General features: G+C 50.8%; 1 protein-coding gene across 3 annotated transcripts in view; it reads left to right on the top strand.

Moving 5' to 3' along the window:
* Nucleotides 1-3,150: 3,150 nt before the first annotated feature.
* PRIMA1 (proline rich membrane anchor 1) overlaps nt 3,151-27,942 on the top strand; it is a 70,925-nt gene continuing 46,133 nt past the window's right edge. For 2 of the 3 annotated variants that reach the window (XR_008671242.2, XM_019039987.3), the window contains exons 1-3: nt 3,151-3,668; nt 4,484-4,607; nt 12,958-13,093. Coding sequence is in view for 2 of the 3 variants with exons in the window: in XM_019039987.3 (XP_018895532.1) it covers nt 4,515-4,607; nt 12,958-13,093 (229 nt within the window). In the remaining variant the exon portion in view is untranslated. The other variant, XM_004055608.5, reaches the window with a different exon arrangement.

The following is a 27,942-nucleotide window of genomic DNA, read 5'->3' as shown; positions in this document are numbered from 1 at the left end:
CCATTTGATCTCATAAAGCCTTATTTTCTACCTGCATCTCATTCCAATTAGCCACAGGTGAAGTTTTAGAAATTGTAATATCACTGCATGCCAGCTATGGCCCAGCAGTGGAGACCCTATTATAGATAGAAGACAAATCCAACATCCCATCCTAAAGGTCTACTTTTTAGGACAATTTGTGGTAGCAACTGTCCCTCCATTCAGTTGCTACCACAGTTGCTGTCCTCCAGAACAGGAACAACTGTCCCTGTTCCTTAGGAGACAGAGTATTAAGCAATAATGCTGCTTGCTAATACTTTATTGAGGGATAAAATCCTAGGGCAACAGACACAAGGGAAAAAGTGAAGCAGGGCAGGAGGGAAGCTAATAGAAAGTTGTGCATTTTTGTGAGATAAGGTCTTGTGATGTTGCCCAGGCTGTTCTTGAACTCCTGGGCTCAAGGGATCCTCCTGCTTCAGTCTCCCAAGTAGCTAGGACTATAGATGTGTGCCACCAGGTTGTACATTATTGAGCTGGTCATATCCTCAGAAGTAAAAACAGCCAGTTGCTCAGTTGCACCTGCTGGACATCTCCCAACAGGCCAAATGGAACCACTGCACTCCATACGCTGGGTCCCTTCCACCTCTTGTCCTTCATTGGTCAAAATGTGTCCCAAGCTTTAACTCCCCTGTATTTCTGAGTAGATGTATCTGGCCCCTGTAGGCAGACCTCATGTGGCCATGGTGTGGGTTACCAACTGATTGAAAAGGGTGAGAAGAGCCATGTTCTCTCTAGGCCGCTCATGGCATGAGAGGCCTGTGACAGAGCCTGGTCTTCACCCTAAGGGAGGTCACAGGGGGGTCAGCAGGATGTGGGGCCAGGTTGCAGGGAGCTGAAGGCCCATGGGACGTAACCAACTCATCATTCTGCTGGAGGCTATATGATCAAACAGCAAACTGTTTATCATGAATGCAGGATGAGGGCAAACTCACAAGGCCCTGCCACCAAAAGGTTTGCTGAGGGACATCACTCCTTGGTGCCGGGCTCCTCGAAGTTATCTATTGGGAAATCTAGCACCTATTGTTCAAAGGATGCAGCCTCACAAGCCTGCTGTGAACCAATTGACAATTACTGGACAATCACACCCCCTCCCCTTTCTCGCTATCTCTTTTGCCTAATAAATATGGAAAGCTGTGTAAAACTCAGGGCCCTTGTCCACTAGAGGCAAGGCGCCCCCTGACCCCTTCTTCCAAATATACTCTTTTATCTCTTGTCTTTTATTCCCACGTTCGCCCCGCTTTGTTCAGTCCCCCTAGGTCCGTGCAGGCTACAAGTGGCACACTGAACAGTGACAGAATTGGGCAATCTACACCAGGTGACCCTCGAGAGGTGCATAGATTAGGTCCACTACAGCAATATTGAAGACCAGATTAGACAATGCAGGTTTTCCAATGCACAAAACTTACCTAAGTTTACTCCCAACGTCGTGAGCCTCTCGTTGGGGGTTAGTATTTCTGAAACCCCAGTGAGCCGCTGTGTGATTCTGGCTCAGGCACAAAGGTCTCTGAACTGTTCACACAGGGCAATTACACTTATATCACAGAGTTGTGAGACCTGAATTAAAATGTGGTGTAAATAACATTTGTAAGTGGCAACGAGCTCCTTGTATAAACATCAGGAGCTGTTGTCAAATGTAAAGATTGTGCTGAGCAAAATACCACGACTTGTTTTAGCCGGACAGGCATTAAAATATCCAGTGTTATTTTGACCTCAGCTGACCAATAGCTGCTCCATTTCTCCAAACTGTAGATGTGTCACCTAGGAAGTCCCTACCCCTTCATCTTCTTGCCATCCTCCCTCCATCCTATCCCACCCCCAGTGAGATATCCTCTTGTTCCCTTTTCTACCCAGCATCCAGAGTTCTGTCTGGCCCCTAGCAGGTGCCCATGGAGGCTACATATGGAATGAAGGAATGAAGGATTGAATAAATGTCTCCATTTCTTTGCACAAAGAGTTACCAATGCTTGAGATGTTCCCCTACTCCCAGGAAGTCACCCTCTCCTGGGAGCCTTTACTCAACCCGCCCTCCATTCCTCAGTCTTCCCCTTTCTCGGGGCAGCTGGGTGTGACATGCCAGTGCACAGTGGGATGGTTGGTTTTATCCATCTCCCTGACAGGCCCCTGAATTCTTAGGGGGGAAGGAACAAGGTCTCATTCACATTTGTCCCTGCATCTTGCTGGTTGAGGTGCAATCTGCAGCATTTATGTGGCAAAGAGCCTCGGGGCGGCGCTCTGGCATGAAGGAGGCCGCTAAGACATTGTTCTGAAAGCTGGCTTGCAAGGCAGTTTATACTCTGCAATCCAGCGTTTATAGTACGTGTTTACATGAGTGGCTTAAGGGTGTCCAAATACCGGGAAAAGGTGCTCAGTAAATGTTTCTTCCATGCATGCGCTGTAGTATCTGACCCTCAGCTCTGTGTCTTAAGCCCCTGGTTCTCTCATCCAACCTAAAAATAGGATTGTCCAGGCCTTGAGGGCCTTCTGGAAGGCGCCCCCATCAGTCAAAGCGCTTGCAAAGTGCTTCCACCACAAGAGCAGAGTGGCCGCGCCCTGCCTGTGATGCTGCTAGGCACAGCTTGTCTGAAAGAGATGTAACCAGGCTACTTCCCGAAGAACCGACTTGTTGATAATCTTGCCTCAAACAGCGGAGTTTGCAGATGGTTGAGGAAGAGCAGTGGTAGAAATGTTCTCCCCAGGGCCGTCACAACTCCTTCCCAGCCGCAGCCTAGTGTTGCAAGAGAGTTTCTGCTGCTGGGACTACAAAGGAGAGGACAAGGCCCATGGCCGGGAGAGGGGCGGCCTGCACCTTTCAGCCCCGGCGCCCGGGAGAGCCTGCGGGGAGTGCGGCGGGGAGAGTCCTCAAGGATGGAGCGCAAAAAAGGGTCTCAGATCGGTCCTCGCCACCTTTCCGCAGCCTCGGGAGAGGCTTGGGGGAAGCGCAGGCAAGGGCCGAAACCCCATGGAAGTGGGAATCCTCGGCCTCCAGGGTGAATAAATAATTAAGCGCCCAATACACAATAGCCTCGCTAGATGGAGACGAGGAATCACTGCAGCGGCGCTGGCGGCGGCGGCGGCGGCGGGGGGGGGAGCGCGGGCGGGAGCGCAGCCCCGGGCTGGAGGCGGGAGAGGCTCTGGCTCGGCTCACGTCTGTTTTCCTTTTTCGTGGATTATTTATTTCGCCTCCACCCACGGCTTTGCTGCCCCAGCGGGAGCTCCCTGACGGCGCCTCCCGCCGCTGCCTCTCGCGGGCCAGCGTGAGGGTAGTAGAGAGCTCGGGCACCCTAGTGCCCCGGGCAGCCGCGCGGCGCCACCAGGAAAGGCGGGGAGCCAACGCGGGCCCGGAGAGGGCTCGCGCGGCCGGCTCCAGGCGGCTTGGAGGAGACTTTCCCCGCCCTCTGCCTCCGCCTCGGCGGCCAGCCCCGGCCCTGGGAGCGGGGTGCCGCCCCTCCCGCCCCGCGCGCGGCTAGGCGCAGTCCGGAGCCACCGCGCCCTGCGCCCCGTGCGAGGACGCCGCTCCTGGTCCTCTGCTCAGCGGCCCGGGAGGCCCAACCGGCGCGCAAACTTTTGCTCCAGCGCCGGGCGCTCCTCCCCGGCATGTGAAGCCCCCGGGCGCCCGCGCAGCCGCCAAGGTGAGGACGGAGGCCCCGCCTAGAGGGCGGGGGACTGGGGAGGCGGCTGGCTTTAAATGGGGGCTGTCCGGCGGCTGGGAAACAGAGCTGCCGCGGGGGGAACGCGGACCTCTTTTCCCCGAGCCGAGGATCGGCTGGGGCCGCCGCCAGGCAAGGTAGCGTGAGGCGTTGGAAGGGTGCGGGCGGAGATGGAGGCGTGGGGGAACCCACGCCCGGGAGCCGGAGATCGGGGCTGGGCGGAGGCGTGCAAAGGGGCAGCGCACGGAGGTGCCTATGTTGCAGTGTGCGCAGTGAGGCCGGCTGGGCAGTGTGGGTGCACGCAGCGTGAGATTTCTTGGGGCCGTGCATGCAGGGTCAGCGAGGGTGCAGGCAGGAGTCGGTGGGTGTGCATGGGGATCAGTGTGTGTGCACGGCTGTTTCTGTGGGTGTGCGCGCAGGTGAGTAGTGCCCACCGGGCTTGAAGTGTGCTCACAGTGAGAGTGAGTTGTATGGGGGTTAATGGGGCGCAGTAAGTGTGCTTGGCTGTTTCTGGAGGTGTGCATGGGGCCAAGGTATGCACGCAGTATTCTGGAGCTGTGCGCGGAGCTAAAGTGTACACGCAGGGTTCTGGGGATGTGCATAAGAAGAGTGTGAATTCTGGGACTGACGAAGAGTCAGTGAAGGTGTAAGCTGGAGTGTAAGTGCAGGCTTGGTTTACTAGGGTGCCCCTGGGTGCGGGGCGTGCCCGTCCGACCCAGGCTGGGAGGTATGTTTGTGCGCAGCGGCGAAAGTGCCTGCGCGGTGTCCGCCTGACCCGAGCCTTGCTCTCCTGACAGTTCGCCCCAGGAGCGGGCGCCGCTGGCCGAGATGCTCCTCCGGGACTTGGTGCTGCGCCGTGGCTGCTGCTGGTCCTCGCTGCTGCTGCACTGCGCGCTCCACCCGCTCTGGGGCTTCGTGCAGGTGAGACGCGCCGGCTGCGCACTGGCTGGGAGGGCCTCCTGGGTAAGGGGCGAGCTGTCCCTTCCCTCCTGAGACCCTGGCCTCTTGCAGCCACCCCACTGATTGGTTCTCGGAAGAGCTTGGGAAAAGAAAAGCTGCTACGGTCCCCTATACCCTACCCCTGAAAAGATAAGAAACTCCAAAGAAAGGCTTCGACTGTGGCCTAAAGCCTGCAGGACCGGGCTGGCCTTGGAATGGAAAGGGGCTCAGAGAATACCTTCCGATGATAACATTCTAGGGCAGAAATTCAGCAAAGAAACAAACTTGCAAAGAAAAATGATCCCAAGGATATATATTATTTCTTTCCCACCAGAACCACTGATGAACTTCAAATTAGCTTTCTTAAACTGGTTTTCAACACGGAAGGCAGCCGTGTTTCTTATAGGTATCAGAGTTGAGGATGTAGACAGATAATGCGTGGTGGCCCATCTGTCAGGACTGCCCAGGGTTGAATCTCTCACCCTGGGTCCCTTAAGTCCCAGGGCAGAGGCCAGGCAGCCACTAACTGGAGTTACCTCTTAGGATCAGAGAGGGGTTTCAATGGGGTGGTCCCTAGTCCCCCCTAGAATGTGCATCGCCATTGGTACAGTGGAGAGGTGACAAGGTGGACTTCGATGTCAGCTCTGGAATTTGAGCTTTAGCTCTGTCCCTCACCAGCTGGGAGGCTTTAGGCAACCCACTTACCCTCTCTGAGAGTTAGTTTCTTCTTCCTGACTGTACTATTGTAAGTACTTGCTGAGATAAATGCATGTAAGGATTACTTAGTGCAGTGCCAGGTCCATGATGAAACTAACCAGTAGTGGTTGCTGCCATTGTTGATAGGAGTAATAGCAATGCCGTTCTTCTGCCTGGCTGACCAGGTACTCTGTTGATCACTGCGTGGTCTGTTTGACATTTTTTCTGCAGGCTCTGGAGGACATTTTCATTGTTTTGGGCATCGAGGGTCCACTCTGGGGTATTTGTAGCCTCATGTTCTCCTGATGGCATTTTGGGGTTTGGGGACAATTCACATGGTTGCTATGTACTAGTAGGGGTGACAGACCAAGAAAAAAAGGGATGTGGGCAAGACCACTTGCCAGTCCACCGAGGTCCATGAGCTGCCCCAAATGATGGGGCCCTGCCGAGAGCTTGCTCAGTCAGTCCTGCCTGGATGATGGCCTGGGTGACTGCCCATCGACAGCCAGGGTCAGACGCTGCTCAGCACCCCCTACTCCCAGGCCCCATCTTCTGCTCTCTTCTCTGGCTTGCCTCTGTCTCACTCACAATTGTTTTCCTTTTGGAATTGACAGCTTTGTCTAATGTGTGAAACAGCAGTTATTAAACTCAGCTGTGCCTCCTCAGGAAACATGATTTTGTCACTTCTAAACACTTTAGTGGCTTGGGACCAGCTTCCCTTGTTCAACTTTTAGCTGAACCTCAGATATTGAGTTCACTTAGTTTTTAGATTCATTTGTTTACAGTTTTCTCTCTTCCATAAGACACCTTCACCTGGGGTGGGAAGCAACATAGTGAGGTTGTCAGTCTCCAGGACTAGAATTCTGCTGTGTGAGCTAGTAGGATCTAAACAGAAGACCCCAAGCACCCTGCACTCCTCCCAGAAGAAATAATTTTGTGAAAGCAGTTCAGTTTTTTAAGTGTCCTTCAGCCAGGCAGTACTTACACAAGCAGGTGTGTGTGTGTGTGTGTGTGTGTGCAGGGGTGTCTGTGTGTGTGCAGGGGTGTGTGTGTGTGCAGGTGTATTTCAGATGCTCTCACTCAATACAAATCAATTTTCATAAAAATCAATTTAAAAAGGAACCCTCCAGACAAGTAGAATGGGTAAAATCTTGGCTTGAGGCTCTGGAAAAATTAATTTACAAATGATAGGGACAGGGAAATCAAGGGAAAGGGGTTTTGGAATGAATGGATCTGGCTTTAAGCAAAAGAGCTAAATCCAAGGGAACGTAGGAGAGAAGAGGAAAAATGGAAATGCACGAAGCCATGTGTTTCTCTTTAAGTGGGGAAAATAAAATCTGTCATGTCATAGGAGTTTCTCTAATCTGGAGAGCAAACTCAGAGCTATCTGCCCTTCCGTGAGCATTTTGCCAGAAGAACATTTGGAAGGACAAGGCCAACATAACAAAGTCCTATGATTAATGGGATCATCGATGAGGCAAAAGACCTGGGGTCCCCCAAAGCACCAGGTTCTTACCTTGCAATCAGCCTTAAGCCTCTGACTGCTGCTAGTTGATAAGAAACTTAATCATTAAAGTCAGACAACATTTAAATTGCCAGAAAGGTTGGTGGGAGCATTCCTTAGCCTTTCCCCCTGTTCTTTAATGTGTCTGGAATTGAGATTTTGAGCTTTTGTGATTTAGGGTTCTTCTAAGTTCACTTCCAGATGATTCTTTTTTTTTTTTTGAAAGAGAAGAGGATGACAGGCTGGCAAATTTATTAGGTGTGACAGGAGTGTGTCTCATCAAGTTACCGTGGTGCTGGCCTGTCTCCATGAAAGATGCCAGAAGCCATCATCTTTGTGGCTGCCCTCCTAAAGTAATAGTTAGAGAGACAGCCTCTTATCTGGTCTTACGGGTCTCTGTGTGCTAATGAGGAGCTACCCCAGACCCAAGTGTTGTTGAACCCCTTCTATTGTCAGTCTTTGCAGCTTTGATGATTCATTCGGCAGCATTTATTGGGCGCCTACTGTATGCCAGGCCCTTTGTTAAGTGCAAGGGGCTTAGTGGCCTCTTCCCTCGTGGCACTGATAGTTTGGCAATGTAGAGCTAATTAAACAAGTAATTATCAGCAAGAGAGCTCAGCAAGAGCAAACAGCTTGGACCCGGGGCAAGAGTCATAGAAGCCTCAAGGGAGTGGTGCTTCAGCTGAGACATGAAGGATGAGAAGTTAGGATGCAAATGAGGGTGAGGTGTCCAGGCAGAGAGAACAGCCCAAGGCCCGAGGAGAGAGGGACTATGGAAAACCCAGGGGAAAGAAGCACCAGGTAAGGCCACTGTTGTAAGCCACTAACATAGTGTCCTGCAGTTTGGACTTGATCCTGAGGGCTATGGATGTCGTTTTAAGTAAAGGATTTTAAGTAATAGATGACACAATCTCAGGTTGGTATTTTAGAAATCTCAGTCCAGGCTGGTTGCAGTGGCTCACACCTGTAATCCCCACACTTCGGGAGGCCAAGGCAGGAGGATTGCTTGAGCCCAGGAATTCGACACCAGCCTGGACAACACAGCAAAACCATGTCTCAAAAAAAAGAGAGAAATCTCAGTCCAATTCCTGCATGAAGGATGGATGCAGGGAGGAGGTAAGGCAGGGGCAAAGAGGTAGGTAAGAGGAGGGTGGCCACCTTTAGCAAATAAAATACAGGACATCCAGTTAACTTTGAATTTCAAATGAACTACAAATTGTTTTTCTAGCATCTTTCCTATATAATATTGGGGATATACTTTAAAATTATTTGTTGTTTATCTTAAATTCAGATGTAATAGGGTGTCTTATATTTTATCTGGCAACCCTAGATGAGAGGCAGGTACTGCCCACTGGAGACCTGATGGTGGCCTGGTTCAGGTGGCAGCAAAGGAAACAGAGGAGTAGATGGATTCAAGAATGATTTAGGAGGCAACGTCTGCTGGACCCAAAACTGCACTGATTGGCCAGGAGTAGGACGGTGGTAGGACACTGATTGGCCAGGAGTAGGATGGTGGTAGGACACTGATTGGCCAGGAGTAGGATGGTGGTTGGAGAAGAGGGAACTGATGCTGGGAACACTGTGTCCCTCAGACCTCTGCTACAGGTACCAAATCCAGGGGACTCCAGGACATACCTGTGCCTCAGCCCACTCTCAGGACTACAGCATTTACAGGATTCTGGCTGCAGAATAGGGCCTGGAAGGCAGACGATGGTGAAGCGGGAATAAGAAGTGGTCCCAGGAAGTACTGATTCCAGCCTGCGTTCTGTGGGCTTTAGGCAAGTCACTGACCTTTCTGGGCCTCTGCTCTTTCTTAACGAAGTCCAGCTAAGAGCATGTTACTTCAGGGGAAACTTCCTTCTCCTTTTGAAATTCCCCAAGATAGAAACCAAATGCCAGGTGTTGGGACAAGCTCCAGACACCCGAGGCTTCCTCTCTATTGGTCTAAACACAACACTGCCAATCAACAGAACCCCCAAGTGGAACCAGCACTGGGGAATGGGACAGATCCTGTGTTTCTCCACTGGTGGGCATTGCACCTTTTCACTGAGTGCCAACTGAATGCTGGGCCTTGGGCAACTTTGGTACATCACTTAGCTTCGCTGAGCCTTCAGGCCACCTGTTAAGAGTGGATAATATCACCTATCTCTCCCGGTTATGCCCAGGGCCAAATGGGAGCCTGAACCCATGATGGACACATAGTAGGGCTCAGAAAGTCATAATTGTTCAGGATTAATAAAGTACTCATCTACCTGCCTGCCCTAAGACACTCACAACTTAGTGTAGACAGACACACATTACAAAATAGCACGGAAATGTCCCAGGCAGAAGTGTTTGCAGAATAAAGCAGCAGCACTGAGCAGGTGAGTCTAATTTGGGGTGAGGGAGGGTTTAGGATGGTTTTGCCCAAGAAGGAGGAGTGCTTGAGCCAGAAATTTGAGACCAGTCTGGTCAACATAGCGAAACCCTGTCTCAAAAAAAGGAGAGAGAGAAATCTCAGTCCTGTTCTTGCATGAACACCCAAGAACGCTGTTCAAGAGATGGGTTTGAAGGATGGAGAGAGGCTAGCAAGTGGATATGGGGTCTGAGTAACCCAGAGTCGAGGCAGGCTCAGACGCCACAGGCTTGGACTGGACCAAACTATCAGGACACTGCAGTGGGGGCTCAGCCGTCAGGCATAAGGACGGACCAGACATGATCCTTTTGTGAGAACAGTTGGCTAAGCAATTGTGCCTGCTCACATTTCAGAGAGGCCCTTATGTAAGAGACTGAGAACCACTGATTTTTTTGTTTTGTTTTGTTTTGTTTTGAAGCAGGGTCTCGCTCTGTTGCCCAGGCTGGAGTGTGGTGCACTGTAATAGCTCACTGCAGCCTCAACCTCCTGGGCTCAAGCAATCCTCCCACCTCAGCCTCTGGAGTAGCTGGGTCTATAGGCATGTGCCACCATGCCCAGCTAATTAAAAAAAAAAATTTGTAGAGATGAGGTCTCACTCTATTGCCCAGGCTGATGTTGAACCCCTGGGCTCAAATGATCCGCCTGCCTCAGTCTCCCAAAGTTTTGGGATTACCGGCGTCAGCCTACGCACCTGGCCAAAGCTATCAATTTTATTTATGTATTTATGTATGTATGTATGTATGTATGTATGTATGTATGTATGTATGTATTTATTTATTTATTTTTGAGACGGAGTCTTGCTCTGTCACCCAGGCTGGAGTGCAGTAGCATGATCTCAGCTCACTGCAAGCTCCGCCTTCCGTGTTCACACCATTCTCCTGCCTCAGCCTCCTGAGTAGCTGGGACTACAGGTGCCCGCCGCCACGCCCGGCTAATTTTTCTGTATTTTTAGTAAAGACAGGGTTTCACTCTGTTAGCCAGGATGGTCTCGATCTCCTGACCTCGTGATCCGCCTGCCTCGGCCTCCCAAAGTGCTGGGATTACAGGCGTGAGCCACTGCACCCGGCCTTATTCTTTTTTGAGACTGGAGTTTCGCTCTGTCGCCTAGGCTGGAGTGCAGTGGCATGATCTTGGCTCTCTGCAGCCTTGACCTCCAGGTTCAAGTCATTCTCTGCCTCAGCATCCTGAGTAGATGGGACTACAGGCGTGCACCACCCTGGCTAATTTTTGTATTTTTTTTTTTAGAGACAGGGTTTCACCATGTTGGCCAGGCTGGTCTCGAACTCCTGACCTCAGGTGATCCGCCCGCCTTAGCCTCCCAAAGTGCTGGGATTACAGGCGAGAACTATCAGTTTTTTAAATGCAGCGTGCTCCTTCACTTCTTCCTCCTGCAGCCTTGAAATCTGGCCCTGATTTTTCTGCCTAGAGCTTCATCACATTAAACACCCTTATACATCTGTGCCTTCATATCCTCTCACAAAAATAGGTCATTGTGTCGGGCCAGGTTAAACAAACGTGCTCCTCTTGAACTCTCTCTCATAAATTGCACCTTGGAGATTGAGAAAATAATTACACTGGCAATGGTATTGCTTGAAGTTCACACACTTGGTAGAGTGCATTGGAGAAGTGGTCTCAGAGGCCAGCTATTAGGAGAATGAAGCTTTCTAGCAAACCCCAGGGTCTCAGAAGGTCAGAATCTAGAGGGGCACAGGCCCAACGATGGGACGTCTAACAATGGCACCGGTCTAGAAGCCGGTGGATTTCCCACTGACATGTAAGGAGTTAATCATTTCTGTAAAATAATTGAGCAGAGGCCACCATCAGACGGCATGCTCTTCCCAGTGGGAGAGAAGATTGCCTTCCAGGGTTTGAAACGCAGTCAATGGCCTTTTAAAAACATTAAAAGGTGATGAGCAGGAGCCTCTTAGCCTGGTAGATATTAAGCCGGGGCTGTAAATCAGCTCACTTCCTGCTGCCACCCCAGCGGACATTACCCACATTACTTCTCCACATCTTCCAGGTGCGATGGGAGCCTCCCAGCCCCGGGGGGCTCTCCCTGCCACGTGACAGAGGGGCTGGATCAGCGTTCAAAGGCAGGCCACACATGGCTAGTTGCAGGGAAAGTGGAGTTCTGGTTTCCAGTGGCTCAGAGATGACAGAGAAATCAACCGTGGCTGTCGAGGAGGTGGAGGGTGACTGGCAACTCCTTGTGCTTTTAAACCAGCTTGTTCCCCGGGACAGGCATGAAACACCAGACTCTTGGATTTATGGCACTCTGTATAGTGAGGGACACTGGCAGTCAGTCTAATCCATCTACCCAGTTCCCATGCTGGCTCTGCATAAGAAGTTTAACCTGGGAAGCTTAAGCAAAATCCCCAGGCCCAGCTCCACCTGCAAAATTTTGATTTAATCGGTGTGGCTCAGGCATGGGTATTTTTTAAAACCACCAGGGAGATTCCAAGGTACAGCCAGGGCTGGGAACTGCTGGTGGAGCCCAGCTCACTCCGGCTACCCTTCTCGTTGACACATGAGGAAGCTGAGATTGGTGCTGGAAAAACACCAGGCCAAGGTTCAAGAGGCGTGGATTGTGGCCAGTTTTTCATATTCATTCATTCATTCACCAAAAATTTATCAAATGGTGGGCATTCCCTTAAGTGGTGATTTATGATAGTGAAAGAGAAGGAACAAGGCCTGCTCTGCCCTCAGCGAGCTCACAGTGCCGTGGTGAAGATAGGTATGAACCAGGTAACATCCAAATGTAGCTTTCTGCCCCTAGAGGGGAACCTGGTGCCAGGAGAGCCCATACAAAAGGATCTGGCTGGATAAAGAGGTCAGATACACGCCTGTGAGGTCATCGCCAAGCTGAGTCAGGGGCGCAGCAGGGTAGGGATAGGAGAACATTTCCACCACTGGAGCAGCAATTGCAGAGGCCAGGGGCCGGGAACTGAAAGGAGAATGAGGGCAGAGAGACGGGGAGAGAGCATGGGACGAGTTGGGGCCGGAGAGGTTGTCAGGGATCGCCCCTTGCAGACCTTGTAGGCCACATGATCCCACGAGGGGTGGGGTGGCATCTGGGTCTTGCTGGGGAGATGGAGGTGGTTTGGAGGGGTGCCCTTCCCACAAGACCACCTGGATGCTGAGTGGAGAGCATCAAGCAGGTTGCTCTGCTCCCTTTGGTCACGTGGGACACAGGAGCAGAGGCCTCTCTGGGTGAGGTTTCTCCCCAAGAGAGGGGGGCCTTGCCCCAGAGTAGACATGACAAGTCCATCAGGAGTGAGGGCTGGAGAGAAGGCCAGGGCTTGGCCTTGGGCTGTAGCAAGGAAGACAGGAAAAGCAGTTGGGCTTAGATTACAAAGGAAGCAAAGGGTCTCACCTCCAAATGTGAGACCCTTGGGCAGCTACTTCTGCCTGGGCCTCAGTTTACTCATTTGTACAATGGGGAAATTCTACCAGTTAACCTTCAAGTTCTTGTCTACTTCTCATTCATATCCAGGTCACTTGCCCAGGGTCCCTGGCAAAGCTAGGAAGAAAACCTTGGTCTCCAACCAGCCAGGCCAGCCGCCAACAACATTGTCCCCTTTGAACCAATCCGACTTCTGTTGATTCTTCCTGCCTTGGTCTTGGAAAGGAATCCCAAGTCCCAGCCTGGCAGGGGACGGGGTGGCCTGGGCTTGTTTCAACTTCTAGTTGCCTTATGGTCTTCTCTCTCTCTTGGGTACGTGTGCCCATGTGTACAGGTGACGCACGGTGAGCCCCAGAAGTCCTGCTCCAAAGTGACTGACAGCTGCCGACACGTCTGCCAGTGCCGGCCCCCTCCCCCGCTGCCCCCGCCGCCCCCACCCCCGCCGCCTCCCAGACTCCTCTCCGCCCCAGGTAAGTAATGGCTCACTCCATTTTCGGGTTTCTCTTTGTGTTTTCCTAGGCCCACGGAGATCCACTGAGCGTGGCCGAGGGCAGCCCTGCCTCCTTGGTAATTTTCCACTGGCCAAGCAGGAGGGAAGCCAAGGCCCAACTTTCCCCTGCAGTCTGCAAAACGCCTTTCCCACAGCGTGCTCCTGCAAGATGGAGAAGGATGTTTCTCCATCAGTTAATCAGATAAAAGTCAATCTCCATTTGATGAGTGACTTGGCCTGGATAGTTCCGAAGGCCAGATCTTTAAAGGGGGCAGCTGCTGGGGACTGGTCTTAAATAGCCCCCCTCCCCCAACACACAGTTCTATTTCTCTATTATAATTTACATTTAAGGAGGCAGTTAGGGTAGAACCAAAGTCAGTGCTCTGGGAGCAGAGTTTCAAGATGCCATTCAGCTACGTGCACCAAATTCTGCTAAAACCTCTCTGTGACTTGTTTGCCTCGGACGATTTCATCTCTGAACAATTTGATTGCGCCGTCGTTCAAACAAAGGAGCGTTTCTTTAGCCAGAAATGGCCTCAGCCCTGACCTCTACATGGTAAAGTTCCCTGTTTACAATTGCTACTTGATAAGGTCTCTCCAAAGGAGGTTCTGTATTTCACGTGGTTCATTCAAGTTCCCGCCTATAGGATGCCCGTGATCATGTCGGTATCTACCTCATTAAACACATCTCCATGGAATTATTTGGGATGTATTTTCAATAACCTTGGCACAAAGCTTGTTCTCTGGTAGGCTGCGTTTCCAGCCTCTTGGTCCCCAGTCAGTGATGCAATGTTCTGGAGGATCTTTGCAATTTGTGTGAATTTCTGCATTTTGACTGTGAGGCCTCTATATATCTCCATCCTTCCCTGACACCCTGAGGCCCATTCCTTCTCAAAGCCTGGCCCTCAAATGACCTGCTTCAGCATAACCCAAAGCATTTGTTTTAAAATGTGGCTTCATGGGCCCACTTCAAACCCACTGAGCCAGAGTTTTTGGGGTGAGGCTTGGGAATCGTCACAATTACAGGTTCTGAGGTGATTCAAATGCAAGTTACAGTTGAGAACCTAGGCCTGCCAGGCCCTCTGCTCCAGGCCTCTGCCAGATCCTTCTATCCTGGGATGCTCACTGGCCTCCTCTCTCCTGAAAGAATCCCTGGGCCTGCACCTACCCTTGGAGATCACTCCTCTCCCTTCCTTCAGAATTCCTCACTCTCCCACATTTTGGGCCCCACGGCACGTAGTCTCCCAGTGGTTTGTATCTGATGATCCACATCCCCCAGCTAGGGTCCCTTCAGGTGTTCTTGTGCTCACTGAGCATCTGTGTCAGACAGAGGAGAAGGACCGTCCTGGCCTTCTGGAATCTCAGCCCTCCCAGGGAAGGCCATCCTGTCAGCAGCCCACAAAGAGTGGCCTGAGAGAACACAGAAATGGTTTGCCAGGTGCACTGGAAATACCTGAATAGTTAAGCAAAACAGTAGCCCCGGTAAATAGTAACAGGGGTCTTTAAGAATAAATGGGATTGGCCGGGTGCACTGGCTCACGCCTGTAATCCCAGCACTTTGGGAGGCTGAGGTGGGTGGATCATGAGGTCAGGAGTTCGAGACCAGCCTGGCCAACATGGTGAAACCCCGTCTCTACTAAAAATATAAAAATTAGCCGGGCGTGGTGGCAGGCGCCTGTAATCCCAGCTGCTCCAGAGGCTGAGGCAGGAGAATTGCTTGAACCCGGGAGGCGGAGTTTGCAGTGAACCAAGATCGCGCCACTGCAGTCCAGCCTGGGCCACAGAGTGAGACTCTGTCTCAAAAAAAAAGAATGAATGGGATTGTTCCAGGTTGCTAAGCAGGTTGGGGGAAAAGGGCATCCAGGCAGAAGGAAGCGCATGGACAAAGGCTTGGAGGTATGGCTCTGTGAGACTCCTCTTGAGAGTCACAAGCCCTTCAGTGGCTTGAAAGGGTGGCCAAGGAGGAGGACCTAGAAGGGCCTCGTGTGCCTGGCTGAGCAGATCGCATTTCATCCTATGCGTCATTGTTTACCAAACAATGATCTACATTCACGCATATCCAAGTACCATCTCTTATTTGCCTTATTTTTTTCTTTAAATAAACTCACTTTTGTGTGTATACAAATTAATTTCCTTAACTTTACAAAACTACTCTAAATGAGAAACTAGTTCCACTTGCATAAATGGAAGGTGACCATAATAATAAATGCAGTGGAAGCAAACCAAGCTTTTAAAATTCCAGCTTTCTCTGGAAGATTGTGAGCTTGAGACTTTCTCTCTATTTGTTAAAAAGGGAGAGAAGTAAACGGCACAGAGATGTCAAAGCCATAGTGGCACAGTGCTGAGACCTTCTCTATAAAGTAATTGGAAAGTTTGTAAGTGAATCAAAAGGAGCTTAAGTTTCTTATTACAGGTTTCAATGTGTTTGAGTGCTGGGTCCATATACCATCTAAAATCAGCTCTCATAACTGCAGGGACATGGACCCAGTGCTTTAGGAAACTGCTCTGGGCAGTGATGAGCCTACGAAGGTGTTAAGTGGGGAAGTGACATGAGCCTATATTGTCTGTTTCAGAAAGATCAACTGTTTTGACAGTGTGGGTTGGATTGGAGTGGATTGGGGTTGAGCTGGCAGACTGGAGTCAGGTGGGGGTCTCTCGAGATCATTCAGACCCCAGACCATCCAAAAGGGCCTGAAACCAGGCTGGGGGCTACGGAGATGGGAGGAGGCTAGAGGAGAGTGCTTGGTTGAGTACAGAGAGAACTCATGTTGAGTTTTGGGACTGAAGGTGCTTCTTGGGAGAGGAGAGTAAGAGAGGAGAGCTCTGTATGGCAGGACTTTTTCTGTTTCAAGTAGCAAAAACACATCTTGAAGTGGTTTAAGCAATACAAAAACTAGGGAGAAAGATGTTAGCTTGTGGGCTCATGTATCAGGATATCCAGGCAGCAGATCTGCTGAATCCATGGTCTCAAATGATGACGGTATTGGATTTCTGTCTCTGTCTCTGTCTCTCTCTCCTGATTTCTCCTGGGTTGCCTTTTCTCTCAGGCTGGCTCAGTTCCTGTAGCTCCAGGCTCCAGCATTCCATCATTCTTACAGTCAGTAATCTCCCTAGGAAGAGACCTTCTGTTTCCCAATAGTCCGAGGGAAGTCCTGAGGCTGACTTTTGCTGGACTAGCTTGGGTCATGTGCCCACCTGTGGACCAATCATGGTGGCTTATGGGACAGAATATACTGGTTGGTCAGGCCCGGGCCATGTGACCACCCCTGGAGTTGGGATGTGTGGATAGAGGCTCAGGGAGAGGTGGTTTCCCAAAGGAAAATCCGAATAGAAGGGCTAAAACCCAAAAATAAGAACATGGCTACCAGGCCAGGAGGGCAGGGAATGTCTACCATAGCCATGGAGTGCCTCCGGCATGTAAGGTGGATTAGACCAGTGGTGGAGAATGTGATTTATTCATTCTCTTGGTCCTCCTTGAGCTCAGCCCAGAACCCTGCACACAAGTAGTGCCCAATAAATGTCAGAGCTGCGGCCACATCCACAACTTCTGCCAATCATAAAATACGGAGGCGGAGGTTGCAGTGAACCAAGATTGCGCCATTGCACTCCAGCCTGGGCAATAAGAGCGTAACTCTGCCTCAAAAACAACAACACCAAAAAAAAAAAAAAACAAGTGCCTGCTATATAACCCTGAAGGAATTCGTGTCTCCCAGAGGGCACAGGGCTTCAATGCTGTGGAGCCTCAGCTCTCACTCAACAAGCGTGCACTGAACTCCAAATGTGGGGCATGGTGCCAGGGCCCGGGAACCAGCAGTGAGCAGCAGACAGCTCCTGCCCTCATGGAGTTCATGGTCCAGTGGACTGTCATTTGCAGAAGGTGTTCACTGGAGTGTCCCTTCCTGCCTTCTCTCTGGATTCACTGGCTCAAGGCACGTGCCAGTCCTTGTCCCATTTGCTCATCTGATGTCCTTTGCATTCTTGCCACACACAAGGGCCTCTCATTCACCTGGCGAGCATTTGCCAGGCACCTGTTCTAGGTCCAACCCTGCGTTGGGCACCCTGAGGGATACAGAGTCACACAGGGACTTATCCACATCAGCAGGGCCCAGGTCATGAAAGGCCAAGGACTTGGCATAAGAGGCCGATTCCATGAGCCTTTCTTTAGCCTATGTTGGCGTGCCAGCCCTGCTCTTTCCTCTTCGTGATTTTAAGAGAGCCGGTTAACCTAAGCCTCAATTTCTTCCTCTATAAAATAGGTCGTGGGCCACACCCACCCCATGGGGTTGACTTGAGGGTTCCTGAAAGTGAGAAGTACTTTTGAAAACTAGACAGGTATCCATTGCTGTAATCGTCCTGTGGAAAGCGTTCTGATGAAGAGCAGCCTGTGAGTGCAAGCCAGACTTGGGGGATAAAGAGGTGCTATTGGGAAGGGGATACATAATTCCAAAAGGGGCAGGGAGGACGGATTTGGGAAGACGTGGGAGAATTCCCAGGTAGAATGGGACAGGTGGGAGCAGAGGGAGGCTGGACAGGCCACGAAGGAGAGGGAGTGGCCAAAGCAGACGCCCAGAATTAGCAGCCCGAGGATCAGGCAGGAGACTCCCTGCTGAAGTGACATTGATCCACAGGTGTGTTGAGCTTTGGTGTGTGTGTCTGGCATAAAGGGAGAAAGAGGGGAGAGAGAAACACCTATTCGTGCAGGCCTGTGAAGTGCCGCCTAGAAGTAATGACCAGGAACGTTTGCAGGGCGTCCTTCACATGGCCAGGCAGGCATTTCTCTTCATCCAGACAGCATCTGCTGCTGCCCTGCCCCTCAGGGTGACCCGCTTGTCCTGGCTGGCCCAGGCCTCTCTAGGTTTTAGCCCCGAAGGTCCTGTGCCCCAGGAAACCCCTCAGTCCTGGACAAACTGGAACAGCGGGTCACCCTACTGCTGGGCCACCCTTCTTCTGGCAAAGGCAAGAGTGGTTTTTCAAGTTGTTTTTTGTTATCTTTATTTTGGGGGTGTTTGTTTTGTTCTAATTTACTATGAATTTTTTTTTTCTTTTTTTTTGAGACGGAGTCTCTCTTTGTCGCCCAGGCTGAAGTGTGGTGCTGTGATCTCGGCTCACTGCAATCTCTGCCTCCTGAGTTCAAGTGATTCTTCTGTCTCAGCCTCCTGAGTAGCTGGGATTACAGGCATGAGCCACCACACGTGGCTAAGTTTTGTATTTTTATTAGAGACAGGATTTCACCATGTTGGTCAGGCTGGTCTCAAACTCCTGACCTCAGGTGATCTGCCCACCTCAGCCTCCCAAAGTGCTGGGATTACAGGTGTGAGCCACCGTGCCCAGCCACCATGAATCTTTTGAGAGTCCTGACTTCCCTCCCCCACTTCATTGCTGGAGAGGGCAGCGTGGCCTCCTATTCCTCTGTGGCAGGCCCAGATCTGTGCCCTGCTCCCAGCAGCCCTACCCTGCGCCCTGCCTGCCATTGGAGAAAGAGCATGGAAAGGGATCTAGTGAAGCAGAAGGTTCTCAAGCAGCATCTCCACTTTCTGCCCTTGGGTTTTTCAGGCTCTGCCCACAACCCTCACTTTGAGTCTGGGCACTTGACCAGGGGTTCTCCAACTTGAGCTTGTATCGGAAGCGCCTGGAGAACTTGTTTAGTCACAGATCACTGGAGCTCATCCCCAGAATTCCTGACTCGGTAGGTCTGGGGTGGAGCCCGAGGACCTCCTTTTCCATTCCCTTCTCAGGTGATGGTGACGCTGTTGGTCGTAGGAGCACACTTTGAGAACCTGTGCCCTACAGAATGACAATCTCAGCAAGGGGCTTTGGGGCCAGCCCCAGCCCTTTCACTCCTAGCTCAGACTCTGGCCATGTCACATCCTCTCAGAGCCTCAGTTTTCTCATATGATTCCTACCTGCGGAAGAATTGTCATGAAGATTAGAAATTATCCAGGCCATCCTGGGCAGAAACTTTGTGCTCAGAAGGTGATGTTATGTAGCGCGGTGGCTCAGAGCCTGGCTTCCTGCCCTCTAGACCTGAGGTCCAACCCTTGTTCATTAGCTAAGTGATTTGGGCAAGGAATCCTTAACTGCTTGGAGCCCCAATTTCCAAATGTGAAGAATGGAGTTAACAACCCTACCTGCTGCTGCACGTGGGTGGTTGGAAGGATTCGATGCCCTACAACTAACACAGCACAGAGCCTGGAGCCCAGTTAACACGCAATAAGTGGCAGCTCATAAACAATTCTAATGCAAGCAGTAGAAATGAGAATACGTCACTAACCTTCAGATTGGGAGTTGCTTCTGCAGGGTTCCAGCATATCTCTGCTGAGATAGGAGCATCAGATTAGACACTCTGAGGATGAGATGGGCTCTCGAAGGAGGTGTAGACTCCCCTGGATCTTCAACAGGAAAGAAAAGGTTTTCAGAGAGTCCCACCTGTGTCTCTTCCTGGGCAGCCCTTGCCAGGCATGTGATCCTCAGTGTCAACGGAGTGTCCCTGGTGAAGGTATTTCTGGAAGGCATGGGTGGGCATGAACCCTGGCAGAGCTAGAGGCCTGCTTGTGGCCTGAACAAAAAACCTTCAGCAGCCACCAGAGCCCAGGACCTGGCTTGCTTTGTAAATGTCAGCCATGGCCTGCCTGTCCCCGCCTGTGACTCAGATGGCGGAGGCCATGGAAGGAGATGTGTACCAGCCCTCAAGCAAAGCACACACACGCCCTCTGTGAGACCTGCTTCCAAGGCTGACGGGGCCAAAAATAGCTGTGGCAGAACAGAGGCGTGAGCCTGCATTTCCATAGTGCCTGTCTTGAAGGAGTTCAAAGCACTGATAGAGATTTTATTGGGGCATTTATTTTGTTCTTGGAAAGATCGGAAGGAGGTTAAGTGACTCCTCAAAGGTCACACAACAGTGGTGGAGCCAGGAATAGGGTCACCTGGTTCTTCTCCTATGTGCCAAAGGCCAAGTTTCAACAGAGAAAGAGACAAATGGGACTGTGGAAGTTCTAAGATGCTTCCTTTTTTACCCACCCAGGACACTAGAAAGAAACCAATACTTAGTTTCCAGTACTGTGGGAGAGAAGCTCTGCTCTCCTCATCTCATTTAATCCTCAAACCCTTCTTTGTAATAGGTGGTATTATTGCCAATTTTTATGAGGAGCTCAGAGGTTCAGAGACGGTGAGTTACTTATTCTAGGCTGCCCACCTGGAGAGGAAGGGAGGTTATTCAAGGCTATCTGATTACTTCCTACTGTGGCCCCTGCCTAACTCTTCCCTCCACTGCTGAGAGGCAGCTTTAGGGACCCTCCTTTCCTTTCCTTCCCTGGGCCTCACTCCTTCCTGTCTTGGAGCCTTTGCATGTATAGTCCTTCTGTCCACCAGCCTCCCCTTCGAAGTAGAACCTGACTTATGCTGATCTCAGCTCAGATTTCCTTTCTTTCTTCAGGAAGACCTTCCCTGACTTCCACAAATGTCACGCCAGTCCCTGTTCTGGTCATTTATGGCTGCAGAACAAACTACTCCAAAAGCTACAACACCAACATATTTTCTTTCTCTTGCTGCTACAGGAGTTGACTGGCTCCACCTGGAGGTCCCTGCTTGGGGTCTTTCATGCACCGATAGTCTGTCAGCCAGGGCTGGGGCCACCTTGAAGGCTTCCTCTCCCGTGTCTTGTGGTCAGTGTTGGCTGTAGATTGGGTCCTCAGATGGAGCTGTTCACTCTGACACTCCATGTGATGCCGCCTTGTGAACTGGGCTTCCTTACAACATGGTGGCTGAATTTGAAGGTTGAGAGGCTGATGGGAGCTGTATCCCTTTTGATGTTGCAGTTGAAGAAGTCACCCAGCATCAACTTCCACTGCATTCTGTGTTTTAGAATCAAGCGACCAGGGCTGGCTCATATTGAAACAGTGGGGAATTAGACACCACCCCTGATGGAGCAGTGTCAGAGGAGTTGCTTACATTTGGAAACCATACCGCCCTGCATCCACATGCACGCACACATACATGCACACACACACACACACACACACACATATGTGCACATGCACGTGCACGCACATACGTGCACACACATACATGCACACACACGTACATGCACACGCACGCACATGTACACACATACATGCATACACACATACATGCACTCACTTTGAATTTTTCATTTTCCTTTGTAGCAGTTATTCCACCTTTTAAATATGTAATTAATGACTTGACCAATGCTTGATCCTTTGTTAGTCGTACACAGTTGTCCAGTGTCTGCTGGGTCCTCAGTGATAGTCCCAGATCTTTAGCACGTGCCTGGCGTGTCATGAGTCCTCCATAGCTACTAATTCACTTACCTTACAGATATTTTTGAATATCTACTATATGGCAGGCACTAGGTACTAGGTGCTGGGAATCTAGTGGTGGACAGAACAGAAGGGCCCTGCAGTCACAGAGCTGGTAGATTGATTGCTCTGTGTGTGCACGGGAGGGGGCATGGGATGGTGGTATAGGAAATAAGCAAACCAAAACTATCACAGGAAAAATGGAAGATAACATGCTACAGAGATAGAGAAAATCATGCGATTTGATAGGAGTAACTGGGTGGCTGCCTAGGTTATGTGGACCCGAGATGGCATTTAAGCTGAGAGCTGACCGAAAGGGAGTAGCTGGTGGAGGAAGATCTGGAGGAAGAGCTTTCTCATCAGAGGAAACAGCATGTGCAAGGTCCTCGTGTGGAGAAGCACTCGGGCTGTGTGAAGGGCCAGCGTGGCTGCTGCCTGCTACGAGGGAAGACTGCAGGAGGTGAGCCCACAGGGAGGCAGTGCCCGGACCGCACAGGGCCGTGGAGGCTAGAGAAGGAGTTTGGATTTTATCTGAAGTGCAGCCAGAAGCCAGTGGGTTTTGAGTAGGGGGTGTGGCATGCCCTCACATGCACTTTACAAAGACTGACTCTGGAGAGTGGAAGGAAGGGGAAGAGTGGAGGCTGGGAGCCCAGTGAGGAGGCTGTTGCCATGGGCCAGGTGAGTGACGGTGCAGGGAGAGATGGTGGTGGTGGGCTGGACCCGGGGTGGAGGCAAGAGGAGGTGTCACGCCCTGGTCTAAGTTAAGATCATTCTGCAGCAGGGACTCACTCAGTGATGGCTGTGGCTGTAGGGGGAGAGCGGAAGCAAGAATGCTGCTAGGTTTTGAGGAATGACTGCGTGGAAGAAACCACCAGATGTCACTTGGCGCTCCCTCTCCTTGGTGCTCCTGACATCTGTGATCTCATGAGTGGGATGATGAAGCAGACTCAGGTGGTGCCAGGAAGGCGGTGGCTCAATTTCCCCACCTCCACCGTCAATGTGTTTTAGCTGCTGCCATCAGAAGGACCCAGGCTCTGGGACATTCGCAAGAATCCAAGGTTTAACTAGGCTTCATCCTCATCAAATGAATTCCCTGCTGCTGGTGCAAACCAGAGTTTCCTCCAAGTTGTGATGAGTTTCCGACTAACAAAAGAGGAGGTCCAGGCCTGGTGGGTCGCAAAGCTGAGCGACAGGCACAGCAAGTGAAGCCAGTCCCCGTGACCCGCCTTCCCTGCAGGCGACAGGCTCCTTATGAAACCTCATGAATGCCACTGCCCTAGCCCTTGGCTGGACGCAGTGTGAGCCTGTGACGAGGGACTGTGGGCATCAAACACGGGCCATGTCACTTTGAATGTCTTCTGCTTCAAGGGCTGTGTTCATGCCCAGCTCACTGTTGCCATTGATTCCGGCCTCGGGGTGTTGAATGCTCGTCTTTTGCTACCCTGTGATCCACTTGCCTGGTCTGCAGGCAGGAGGGCCTGGAGGCCAGGCCAGGCCAGGCTCTTGCTCTTTCCAGATGTGTGCTGGTCACTCAGCCTCTCTGAGCTTCAGTTTTCCCGTCCTCCAAAGTGGGTTGTGCAAATCACACATGCGAGGTCCTGGCCCAGCCCTGGAACATTGTCCACTCACAGTAAATGAGATCTCTCATCACTATATAACCCTTGCTTGAGTAAAGTTCTTATCCAAACTGGCCTCAGCTTCCTCATCCATAAAATGGGCTGACTCTGCCTTGCATTCCCCTCTGTACAAAGCACAATGCAGGTATGAACATGACTCCTATCTCCAGATGAGTTTGAGATCCGTAAGAGCCTCTAGAATGGCTGGCCTTTTAGAAAAGTGATCTTTAGCCGGTTGTGGTGGTGCACACCTGTAATCTCAGCTACTCGGGAGTCTGAGGCAGGAGAATCGCTTGAACCCTGGAGGTGGAGGTCGCGATGAGCCAAGATCACACCACTGCACTTCAGCCTGGGCGACAGAGTGAGACTCCATCTCAAAAAAGAAAAAAAGTGATCATATCTTTTTTAAGTACTGAATTTTCCTCTCCCAATGCAGTAAAAGGAATTGTTTCAGTCTTCTGTTTATTTATTTGTGTCCAGCAAATAATCAAAACTTGCAAGTTTATACATATTTTAATTTACTCAACAAACCTTTACTTATTGATTTATTGAACATTTACCAAGGTTGTGCCATGGCAAGTTCTGGAACTACAAAGGTGAATTCAACATAGCCCTGCCCTCGGACTCCTGCCTCTAGTTGGACACTTGAGCCCTGGTTGCTTGTTGACAACACCTGGGGGCTTTAAAAATACCTGATACCCAGGCCCACCCTAGACGGGAGTTTAAAGCTGCCCCAGGTGATGCTCGCATGAATCAAGGTTGAGACCTTTGGCTAAAACCAGTGGCACAAAGCGAACTGTATCAAAATAGAAACAGGTGAGGTGTGATGGAACTTAGACCCAAAAGACTGGGGGAGTTGCAGGCGAAGAGGTGGGGAGGACAGTGCACCTTCTCCATGGCCCCGTGCTGCCAACACGGCCACTAATATGTTTGCAGGGTTTAGGCCAAACTCAATCCTGCCCTCCAGGAGTTCTGTGTCTTATGTGGAGTCTGGACTGAACATTGAGGTGGAAAAAGGGACACATGTGTCTTCAAGAGGCCGCATCCAGGCCCGGCATATGCTTCCTGGGTGCTTTTTTTTAAAAAAAAGATTTTTTTGTTGTTGAGGTAAACTTCATACAATGTAGAATTCACCATTTTGACCATTTAAAAACATACAATGTAAAAGGTCTTTAGTATATTCACAATGTTTGCAACCATCACCACCGTCTCATTCCAGATCATATCCCTCACCCCTAAAAGAAACCCATACCTACCATCCCCTGCAGCCACTGATCTTCCGCCTGCCTCCATGGATTTGCCTGTTCTGGACATTTCATATGAACCTGAGTGTTCAGAGGCAGGTGAGCACGGCAGTCCAAACCTCAGTTTTCTGATCTGCTAGTGGGGATGATGGCTCATTCCTCGCTGTCTCCAGGCAGAATGGAGAGGCGGGTGTGTAGGGTCAGCCTGCCGCCTAGCATGAGGCAGGTGCTCGGAGGGTGTGGCCCCATAATGGCAGGAGATTCTGCAGGATGGGGAGTGTGATCCTGGCTAAAAGTCCCCACCTTTGGGCTCAAGGGCTAGCTCCGGCACCCCTGGAACTCTGGTCTCAGGATGGCATTGTTCTGCGATTCCCAGCATCGGCTGTGATGCAGGAACAGTGAGTTGACGTTCACCTTGGCATGAGTTTGCTGAAGGGTCAGCCAACCCTTTGTTCCTGACCAAGGCCCCACTCCCTGGTTCTGGGCTCTGGGACCTGATAGTGCAGGGCATTCTCTAACTTCCCATCCCTTTCCCTGCTCCTCCTCTCTCCAGCAGCGGGGTCCACAGTGAGACTCACCTAGTTAGAATCTTGTGACCTTGGGAAAGCCTCTTAACTTGACTAACCTCAACTTCCTGATCTGTAAAATGGGAGTCAGCCCGCCACTTACTCAGTAGGGTTGTTTTGAATATTCACTGAGATACAGATATTAAGTTAGTTAGCCCAGGGCTTGGCATACATCGTTCTTAATAAATGTAGCTCTTGTGATGTTTTCTATTTCTGATCAGTATCACGTTCTTGGTCTGCCCACCCCCTTCAAGGCCTTCCTCTCTCTTGGGCACAACTTTCTCTGCCCAGAGGATCTTGTCAATTATTGCAGACGTTGGTCATGGTGACATGAGGTTGGTTCAAGTCTTGTAGGCCACTCTGCCCATCAGTGGGCTCCAAGACTTGATGCCGTGTCATTTGTTCATTTGTTCATTCCTTCATTCAGTCCTTTCGCTGTGTCCCAGGCACTGGGTAGAGATGAAAATAAAGAAGATATGGTCCTTATCAGTTAATCAGTTTGTATCTTATTTTCCTTCTTCATTTCTTCTTCTTGAGTTGCAGAACTTGACTTGGCCATGCACACTGAGGGCATGAAACCCAGTCATTGGTTTTGATTGTTTTGGTTTTGCTGTTCATGGGAAAATATTAAAGTGAATGTCTGCAAGGGTCTTTGCTGGGTGTGGGGATATAAGTGGACTCATTCACCTTCAGGGCTGAGGAGCATCTGCAATTTGTTTACCAAAGGTTTGTTGAATTCTCTGTGTCATGCTGCATGTGAGGCCCCAGGATGCAGTGATGACTAGAGTGAGGCTCCTGCCATTGCTGCACCCAGCTCTGTCCCATGGTTGAAATCACGGATGTGTCTGCCGTGGGCAGTGGCAAACTCATTTGAGTGGGAGAGATGCTGGCCTTGAGGGGAACCAGGAATTCCTTGGGTATCACCTGATGCTGGCTCTTGGAGGCTAGAGGCTGGCTTCTTGTCATCCAATCATCCATCTCTCCCAGCACACCTGACCGTGAGGTGACTCACACTCAGAAGGGCCAAATGACTTGCTCAAGGCCACCACCAGGGGAAGGCTATGGGACCCAGACCCAGGTCTTTGGAATCTGGGTCTTGTTTTCTTTGCCTCTGCTGTTACCCAAGCACAATAGATGCCCTGAACCATGTCTCAGGCGAGGGTGCTTTGAGGACATGTTCATTTCACTGAACCACGAGGAGGCATTGGTTCGCTACCTTAGTGTCAAGAGTAGATGAGCATCTTCTGAAAAACTGGTCTTTAAAAAAATCCACAGCCCCTGTGCCTTGTGTAAGTGGCCTGGCTCCCTCTTGGATGCTACCTGGAAAGGTGGAGAAAAATGTATGGCCCTGAGTGCAAAGGACTTTTGGCTTCTTCTTTTCTTAGCAGCTTCATGTTGGGTTCAGTTTTAGGTCACTACCCTCACTTTATATATTATCGATGAAGGCAAATTAGAAAATCATCAAGTAACATAAATTACTTAGAAAGCATAATTTCTGGGGAAGAGAACTTTCAGCTGGCCTTTAGGGGGCTGTAGGGATGGAGCATGAGGGTCCTGAGAACTGGGCGTGCTAGGATTGGAGGTCTTCAGTGTTGACTTGGTTTCCCCAAAGTGACTGATCATTAAGACGGAGACGAAGAATGTCTAAGGGACATAATTTGAAGCAAGGATACTTTCACTTGCAAGCTTATTCCCACGGTCCTGATTCAGCAGCTAACACCTGCACTTTCTTTCCCCAAATTCGAGTGATTTGGAACCCAGGTGCCATGCTGTAGCTGTGTGGCCTCAGAAAGGAGCTTTGCCCTTGTGTAGACCTCCTTTTCCTCCTCGGGCTGATGAGAGGGTCAAAAGGAATAATATGTTCAGTGCTTACAATAGTGTCCAGTACAGGGTGGCCACTCTGCCAAGGTTAGTTAGCTCATCTTATTATGAAATTCATCTAGGATGCCCCACTTGTGTCCAGGACAAACCAACCAGTCTGACCTATTAAGTGTCTGATCCGATCCCTGAGGACAGGGACTGTTTATGCCTCTGTGTCCTCAGCGGCAGCACAGGGCTGGACACATGGAAAGTGCATGCTGAGTGTTTGCATAAATGAATGCATGCATGGCTGGATGACAATGATGAAAGATCAACTCTGGAAGAGAAAGGAAGTAGGGAGGGGGCTTACATTTTGTAAGAGCCTGCCATTTGCCTGGGAGCATTTGGGGCCATGTCTTGGTTTTGGTTTCTCCAGGAACAGATGCTGAGACAAGGATTTAAGTACTAGTGGTTAATTGAGAGGTGATCCCAGAAAACACCAAAAGGGGGGTGGGGGGGACTCAACGGGGAAGGGACAGTAGCCAGTAAAGGGTGCTATGTCAAGCCAATAACCCCAGCTCAATTCCCCCAGGAGCTCTGGGAAATGGTGCATACATGCCTGAGAGTTACCCCATCTTGCAGGAGCCAGGGCATATATGCACTGCCTCCCACCAGGCACAGTTAAGAGCTGGTCCAGGAAACGTGAGAGTCACTTTCCTGGGCAGAGATATGTGGCTGGAAGGCACCAGCAGCATCTGCTACGGGCGGTCACCTTTTTCCGCTGTGACTGCCATGGGTGACCTGACACCTGCTCACACTGGATGCCTCTCTCCCCTCTGCGGCTCTAGCTAGGAGTCCACACCTCTCTCTCCCACTCAAAAAAGTGCATCAGCATTTCAGCAAGTGTTCTCCTATCATGGGGAGACCTAAATAACATATTTAAGGAGCAGTAAATCACTCACAAACATTTATTCATTCAACAAATATTTATAGAGCACCGAGTGTTTCAAGCACTACATTGTGGTCACAGACTGAGGATGACGCAGTGGAGAAGACATGGTGAACCCGCAGGGAGAGTTCACGGGGGAAGATTAGGGTTCTGTTTTTTCTCATGTGGAGTTTGAGATGCCTGTGGACAGCTTTGGGGGCGGGGGGGCAGAACATGCAGGAATTGCAGGCTAAACAATCCCCAGGGAGGGGCTGGCTGAGAGGAGAGGTGTCCGACCAGGGCAGGGGTCCTGGAGGAGGTGCTGGCTGGGCTGGGATGGGAGACGATTCTTCAGCTGAA

This window comes from Gorilla gorilla, chromosome 15, assembly GCF_029281585.2.
Source record: "Gorilla gorilla gorilla isolate KB3781 chromosome 15, NHGRI_mGorGor1-v2.1_pri, whole genome shotgun sequence".
Lineage (NCBI taxonomy): Eukaryota > Metazoa > Chordata > Mammalia > Primates > Hominidae > Gorilla > Gorilla gorilla.
This window is presented reverse-complemented; position numbering and strand designations above follow the sequence as displayed.